The sequence below is a fragment of the Hyla sarda genome, unplaced genomic scaffold (genome assembly GCF_029499605.1).
Source record: "Hyla sarda isolate aHylSar1 unplaced genomic scaffold, aHylSar1.hap1 scaffold_1786, whole genome shotgun sequence".
Classification (NCBI taxonomy): Eukaryota; Metazoa; Chordata; class Amphibia; order Anura; family Hylidae; genus Hyla; species Hyla sarda.
Genome location: NW_026608431.1, coordinates 1 through 9,650, shown reverse-complemented (window position 1 = coordinate 9,650; position 9,650 = coordinate 1). Strand labels below are relative to the sequence as shown.

Below are 9,650 nucleotides of genomic sequence, written 5' to 3'. Positions count from 1 at the left end.
TTCCATACATGACCCCACCATGAACCTCTGACCACTCACACAGAGGTTGGTCACGAGGGGAACATCTGAGCTCGTTCTTAGTGATCTCCTCAGTAGTCGCTGACCACCAATGAGAATTTCGTTTTATTTTGACATTAACACCTTTATCACAGCTTCAACAAAAATAGAAAAGATGGGACCCAAAAAGATCAGAAGAAGTCACATAGGGGGAGCCAGTCAGTCAGTCATGGGGTCTGGGGTTATGGCAGGACTCTTCATAGATGGGGGAGGTATGGCAGGGCTCTTCATAGATGGGGGAGGTATGGCAGGACCCTTCATAGATGGGGGAGGTATGGCAGGAATCTTCATAGATGGGGGAGGTATGGCAGGACTCTTCATAGATGGGGGAGGTATGGCAGGACTCTTCATAGATGGGGGAGGTATGGCAGGACTCTTCATAGATGGGGGAGGTATGGCAGGAATCTTCATAGATGGGGGAGGTATGGCAGGAATCTTCATAGATGGGGGAGGTATGGCAGGACCCTTCATAGATGGGGGAGGTATGGCAGGACTCCTCATAGATGGGGGAGGTATGGCAGGGCTCCTCATAGATGGGGGAGGTATGGCAGGACTCTTCATAGATGGGGGAGGTATGGCAGAACTCTTCATAGATGGGGGAGGTATGGCAGGACTCTTCATAGATGGGGGAGGTATGGCAGGGCTCTTCATAGATGGGGGAGGTATGGCAGGACTCTTCATAGATGGGGGAGGTATGGCAGGACCCTTCATAGATGGGGGAGGTATGGCAGGACTCTTCATAGATGGGGGAGGTATGGCAGGACTCTTCATAGATGGGGGAGGTATGGCAGGACCCTTCATAGATGGGGGAGGTATGGCAGGAATCTTCATAGATGGGGGAGGTATGGCAGGGCTCCTCATAGATGGGGGAGGTATGGCAGGACTCTTCATAGATGGGGGAGGTATGGCAGGACTCTTCATAGATGGGGGAGGTATGGCAGGACTCTTCATAGATGGGGGAGGTATGGCAGGACTCTTCATAGATGGGGGAGGTATGGCAGGACTCTTCATAGATGGGGGAGGTATGGCAGGACTCTTCATAGATGGGGGAGGTATGGCAGGACTCTTCATAGATGGGGGAGGTATGGCAGGGCTCTTCATAGATGGGGGAGGTATGGCAGGACTCTTCAAAGATGGGGGAGGTATGGCAGGACTCTTCATAGATGGGGGAGGTATGGCAGGACTCTTCATAGATGGGGGAGGTATGGCAGGACTCTTCATAGATGGGGGAGGTATGGCAGGACTCTTCATAGATGGGGGAGGTATGGCAGGACTCTTCATAGATGGGGGAGGTATGGCAGGACTCTTCATAGATGGGGGAGGTATGGCAGGACTCTTCATAGATGGGGGAGGTATGGCAGGACTCTTCATAGATGGGGGAGGTATGGCAGGACTCTTCATAGATGGGGGAGGTATGGCAGGACTCTTCATAGATGGGGGAGGTATGGCAGGACTCTTCATAGATGGGGGAGGTATGGCAGGACTCTTCATAGATGGGGGAGGTATGGCAGGACTCTTCATAGATGGGGGAGGTATGGCACACGCGGTCACCACCCGACCTCAGGCAGTAGACTGTTCTGTTTGTTCCTCCGCTCGCTGGGAAGGTCCGGATGTTACCTCACGGATGACGCTCGGCGCTCTTCAGCTTTACAACCATCGGCCATATGGACAGGTGAGGCCTGAAGGAGGACACCGGACAATGACATCCGAGAAATCGAATCCTCCCACTGCACCACCAGGTCCTCACTGCCACCCCACACCAGGTCCCCTCCCGCTCTCCCCCCCCCCCACCAGGTCCTCAACGACAACACCCCCCCCCCCCCCCACACCAGGTCCTCAACGACAACACCCCCCCCCCCACACCAGGTCCTCAACGACAACACCCCCCCCCCCCACCAGGTCCTCAACGACAACACCCCCCCCCCCACCAGGTCCTCAACGACACCCCCCCCCCCCCCACACCAGGTCCTCAACGACAACACCCCCCCCCCCCCCACACCAGGTCCTCAACGACAACACCCCCCCCCCCCCCACACCAGGTCCTCAACGACAACACCCCCCCCCCCACACCAGGTCCTCAACGACAACACCCCCCCCCCCCCACACCAGGTCCTCAACGACAACACCCCCCCCCCCCCCACACCAGGTCCTCAACGACAACACCCCCCCCCCCCCACACCAGAGGTCCTCAACGACAACACCCCCCCCCCCCCACACCAGAGGTCCTCAACGACAACACCCCCCCCCCCCCCACACCAGAGGTCCTCAACGACAACACCCCCCCCCCCCCCACACCAGAGGTCCTCAACGACAACACCCCCCCCCCCCCACACCAGAGGTCCTCAACGACAACACCCCCCCCCCCCACACCAGAGGTCCTCAACGACAACACCCCCCCCCCCCCCACACCAGGTCCTCAACGACAACACACCCCCCCCCCCACACCAGGTCCTCAACGACAACACCCCCCCCCCCCACACCAGGTCCTCAACGACAACAAACCCCCCCCCCCCCCCCAACAGGTCCTCAACGACACCCCCCTTCTCCCACACACCAGGTCCTCATCGCCCCCACCCTGCCCGCCTGGTCCTGACCCCCCTACCAGGAGATAACTACATGAGACAGGTGTAAATACGGCCAAGACCCCAATCCCCCAGTTTAATAAGCAGCTTTCTCAGTGGCGCCCCCACTTGACCTCAGACCTCACCTGCTGGATCTCATGCATTGCTCGTCGGATTGACTTCCGATAAACCAGCGCCGATTCCACAGACCCGGAGACACCAGATGAGTGATCTGGTTTAGTGGGAGAGACGGAGCGGCCGTGTTCATCACTCAGAGAGAGGGTCCTCTTCAGGAACTTCAGCTCCTCATAGTCCGGCTCCCAGGTGTTCATCTACAGAGGGAGGAGTCAGCAGATGAGGGAGGGGTCGGCAGATGAGGGAGGGGTCGGCAGATGAGGGAGGGGTCGGCAGATGAGGGAGGGGTCGGCAGATGAGGGAGGAGTCGGCAGATGAGGGAGGGGTCGGCAGATGAGGGAGGGGTCGGCAGATGAGGGAGGGGTCGGCAGATGAGGGAGGGGTCGGCAGATGAGGGAGGGGTCGGCAGATGAGGGAGGAGTCAGCAGATGAGGGAGCCCCGACACCCACCAGAAAGGGAGCCCCGACACCCACCATAAAGAGAACCCCGACACCCACCATAAAGAGAACCCCAACACCCACCATAAAGAGAACCCCAGCCATTCCCCCCATTACTGCCCCAGAGGATACATTATGGCCGTGCTGGGAGTCCTCCATTACCTTCCCACAAGGTTCTCTCAGGGTCTCCCCGTACGGCTGGATCCCGGTGGTTCGGTGAAATTCCATGAGAGATATAAGCGACGTGTGAGCGCGGTCCTCACCCAGAATAACGTAGCAGCCATTGGAGCGCACATCAACCATGTAATGGCGGCAGCAGGCGCGGGATCTGACCGGACAGAGGAGAATAGGATGGATAGCGGTATATGGTGCGTGATACATAGAGTACGGTATATAGTGTAGGGATATATATATATAGAGGATACATAGAGTACAGTATATAATGTAGTGATATATATATATATATATATAGAGGATACATAGAGTACAGTATATAATGTAGTGATATATATATATAGAGGATACATAGAGTACAGTATATAATGTAGTGATATATATATATATAGAGGATACATAGAGTACAGTATATAATGTAGTGATATATATATATAGAGGATACATAGAGTACAGTATATAATGTAGTGATATATATATATATATATATAGAGGATACATAGAGTACAGTATATAATGTAGTGATATATATATATAGAGGATACATAGAGTACAGTATATAATGTAGTGATATATATATATAGAGGATACATAGAGTACAGTATATAATGTAGTGATATATATATATATATATAGAGGATACATAGAGTACAGTATATAATGTAGTGATATATATATATATATAGAGGATTCTTAGAGTACAGTATATAATGTAGTGATATATATATATATATAGAGGATACATAGAGTACAGTATATAATGTAGTGATATATATATATATAGAGGATACATAGAGTACAGTATATAATGTAGTGATATATATATATATAGAGGATACATAGAGTACAGTATATAATGTAGTGATATATATATATATATAGAGGATACATAGAGTACAGTATATAATGTAGGGATATATATATATATATAGAGGATACATAGAGTACAGTATATAATGTAGTGATATATATATATATATAGAGGATACATAGAGTACAGTATATAATGTAGTGATATATATATATATATATATAGAGGATACATAGAGTACAGTATATAATGTAGTGATATATATATATATAGAGGATACATAGAGTACAGTATATAATGTAGTGATATATATATATAGAGGATACATAGAGTACAGTATATAATGTAGTGATATATATATATAGAGGATACATAGAGTACAGTATATAATGTAGTGATATATATATATAGAGGATACATAGAGTACAGTATATAATGTAGTGATATATATATATATAGAGGATACATAGAGTACAGTATATAATGTAGTGATATATATATATATATATATAGAGGATACATAGAGTACAGTATATAATGTAGTGATATATATATATAGAGGATACATAGAGTACAGTATATAATGTAGTGATATATATATATAGAGGATACATAGAGTACAGTATATAATGTAGTGATATATATATATATAGAGGATACATAGAGTACAGTATATAATGTAGTGATATATATATATAGAGGATACATAGAGTACAGTATATAATGTAGTGATATATATATATATAGAGGATACATAGAGTACAGTATATAATGTAGTGATATATATATATATAGAGGATACATAGAGTACAGTATATAATGTAGTGATATATATATATATATATAGAGGATACATAGAGTACAGTATATAATGTAGTGATATATATATATATAGAGGATACATAGAGTACAGTATATAATGTAGTGATATATATATATATATAGAGGATACATAGAGTACAGTATATAATGTAGTGATATATATATATATATATAATATATATATATATATAGAGGATACATAGAGTACAGTATATAATGTAGTGATATATATATATATAGAGGATACATAGAGTACAGTATATAATGTAGTGATATATATATATATATATATATATATATATAGAGGATACATAGAGTACAGTATATAATGTAGTGATATATATATATATATATATAGAGGATACATAGAGTACAGTATATAATGTAGTGATATATATATATATATAGAGGATACATAGAGTACAGTATATAATGTAGTGATATATATATATATAGAGGATACATAGAGTACAGTATATAATGTAGTGATATATATATATATAGAGGATACATAGAGTACGGTATATAATGTAGTGATATATATATATATATAGAGGATACATAGAGTACAGTATATAATGTAGTGATATATATATATATATAGAGGATACATAGAGTACAGTATATAATGTAGTGATATATATATATATAGAGGATACATAGAGTACAGTATATAATGTAGTGATATATATATATATATAGAGGATACATAGAGTACAGTATATAATGTAGTGATATATATATAGAGGATACATAGAGTACAGTATATAATGTAGTGATATATATATATAGAGGATACATAGAGTACAGTATATAATGTAGTGATATATATATATATATAGAGGATACATAGAGTACAGTATATAATGTAGTGATATATATATATAGAGGATACATAGAGTACAGTATATAATGTAGTGATTATATATATATATATAGAGGATACATAGAGTACAGTACATAATGTAGTGATATATATATAGAGAGGATACATAGAGTACAGTATATAATGTAGTGATATATATATAGAGAGGATACATAGAGTACAGTATATAATGTAGTGATATATATATATATATAGAGGATACATAGAGTACAGTATATAATGTAGTGATATATATATATATATATATATAGAGGATACATAGAGTACAGTATATAATGTAGTGATATATATATATATATAGAGGATACATAGAGTACAGTATATAATGTAGTGATTATATATATATATATAGAGGATACATAGAGTACAGTATATAATGTAGTGATATATATATATATAGAGATACATAGAGTACAGTATATAATGTAGTGATATATATATATATAGAGGATACATAGAGTACAGTATATAATGTAGTGATATATATATATATAGAGGATACATAGAGTACAGTATATAATGTAGTGATATATTATATATAGAGGATACATAGAGTACAGTATATAATGTAGTGATATATATATATATATAGAGGATACATAGAGTACAGTATATAATGTAGTGATATATATATATATATAGAGGATACATAGAGTACAGTATATAATGTAGTGATATATATATATATAGAGGATACATAGAGTACAGTATATAATGTAGTGATATATATATATAGAGGATACATAGAGTACAGTATATAATGTAGTGATATATATATATAGAGGATACATAGAGTACGGTATATAATGTAGTGATATATATATATATAGAGGATACATAGAGTACAGTATATAATGTAGTGATATATATATATAGAGAGATACATAGAGTACAGTATATAATGTAGTGATATATATATATATAGAGGATACATAGAGTACAGTATATAATGTAGTGATATATATATATATAGAGGATACATAGAGTACAGTATATAATGTAGTGATATATATATATAGAGGATACATAGAGTACAGTATATAATGTAGTGATATATATATATAGAGGATACATAGAGTACAGTATATAATGTAGTGATATAATATATATATATATAATAGAGGATACATAGAGTACAGTATATAATGTAGTGATATATATATATATAGAGGATACATATAGTACAGTATATAATGTAGTGATATATATATATATAGAGGATACATAGAGTACAGTATATAATGTAGTGATATATATATATATAGAGGATACATAGAGTACAGTATATAATGTAGTGATATATATATATAATATAGAGGATACATAGAGTACAGTATATAATGTAGTGATATATATATATATAGAGGATACATAGAGTACAGTATATAATGTAGTGATATATATATATATAGAGGATACATAGAGTACAGTATATAATGTAGTGATATATATATATATAGAGGATACATAGAGTACAGTATATAATGTAGTGATATATATATATATAGAGGATACATAGAGTACAGTATATAATGTAGTGATATATATATATATATATAGAGGATACATAGAGTACAGTATATAATGTAGTGATATATATATATATATATAGAGGATACATAGAGTACAGTATTATAATGTAGTGATATATATATATATAGAGGATACATAGAGTACAGTATATAATGTAGTGATATATATATATATATAGAGGATACATAGAGTACAGTATATAATGTAGTGATATATATATATATATATATAGAGGATACATAGAGTACAGTATATAATGTAGTGATATATATATATATAGAGGATACATAGAGTACAGTATATAATGTAGTGATATATATATATATATAGAGGATACATAGAGTACAGTATATAATGTAGTGATATATATATATAATATAGAGGATACATAGAGTACAGTATATAATGTAGTGATATATATATATATAGAGGATACATAGAGTACAGTATATAATGTAGTGATATATATATATATAGAGGATACATAGAGTACAAGTATATAATGTAGTGATATATATATATATAGAGGATACATAGAGTACAGTATATAATGTAGTGATATATATATATAGAGGATACATAGAGTACAGTATATAATGTAGTGATATATATATATATAGAGGATACATAGAGTACAGTATATAATGTAGTGATATATATATATATATATATAGAGGATACATAGAGTACAGTATATAATGTAGTGATATATATATATAGAGGATACATAGAGTACAGTATATAGTAGTGATATATATATATAGAGGATACATAGAGTACAGTATATAATGTAGTGATATATATATATATATATATAGAGGATACATAGAGTACAGTATATAATGTAGTGATATATATATAATATATATATATATATAAGAGGATACATAGAGTACAGTATATAATGTAGTGATATATATATATATATAGAGGATACATAGAGTACAGTATATAATGTAGTGATATATATATATATATATAGAGGATACATAGAGTACAGTATATAATGTAGTGATATATATATATAGAGGATACATAGAGTACAGTATATAATGTAGTGATATATATATATATATATAGAGGATACATAGAGTACAGTATATAATGTAGTGATATATATATATATAGAGGATACATAGAGTACAGTATATAATGTAGTGATATATATATATATATAGAGGATACATAGAGTACAGTATATAATGTAGTGATATATATATATATATATAGAGGATACATAGAGTACAGTATATAATGTAGTGATATATATATATATATATAGAGGATACATAGAGTACAGTATATAATGTAGTGATATATATATATAGAGGATACATAGAGTACAGTATATAATGTAGTGATATATATATATATAGAGGATACATAGAGTACAGTATATAATGTAGTGATATATATATATATAAGAGGATACATAGAGTACAGTATATAATGTAGTGATATATATATATATATAGAGGATACATAGAGTACAGTATATAATGTAGTGATATATATATATATATAGAGGATACATAGAGTACAGTATATAATGTAGTGATATATATATATATAGAGGATACATAGAGTACAGTATATAATGTAGTGATATATATATATATATAGAGGATACATAGAGTACAGTATATAATGTAGTGATATATATATATATATAGAGGATACATAGAGTACAGTATATAATGTAGTGATATATATATATATAGAGGATACATAGAGTACAGTATATAATGTAGTGATATATATATATATAGAGGATACATAGAGTACAGTATATAATGTAGTGATATATATAATATATATAGAGGATACATAGAGTACAGTATATAATGTAGTGATATATATATATATAGAGGATACATAGAGTACAGTATATAATGTAGTGATATATATATATATATAGAGGATACATAGAGTACAGTATATAATGTAGTGATATATATATATATATAGAGGATACATAGAGTACAGTATATAATGTAGTGATATATATATATATAGAGGATACATAGAGTACAGTATATAATGTAGTGATATATATATATATATAGAGGATACATAGAGTACAGTATATAATGTAGTGATATATATATATATATATAGAGGATACATAGAGTACAGTATATAATGTAGTGATATATATATATATAGAGGATACATAGAGTACAGTATATAATGTAGTGATATATATATATATATAGAGGATACATAGAGTACA

The 9,650-nt window shown here is 35.7% G+C and overlaps 1 protein-coding gene across 1 annotated transcript; it reads right to left on the bottom strand.

The window, feature by feature from the left end:
* Positions 1–216: 216 nt before the first annotated feature.
* On the bottom strand, positions 217–1,578 carry LOC130313854 (basic proline-rich protein-like). Its single transcript, XM_056552669.1, has one exon. The coding sequence runs from the start codon at positions 1,576–1,578 to the stop codon at positions 217–219; it is 1,362 nt and encodes a 453-aa protein (XP_056408644.1).
* Positions 1,579–9,650: the final 8,072 nt, after the last annotated feature.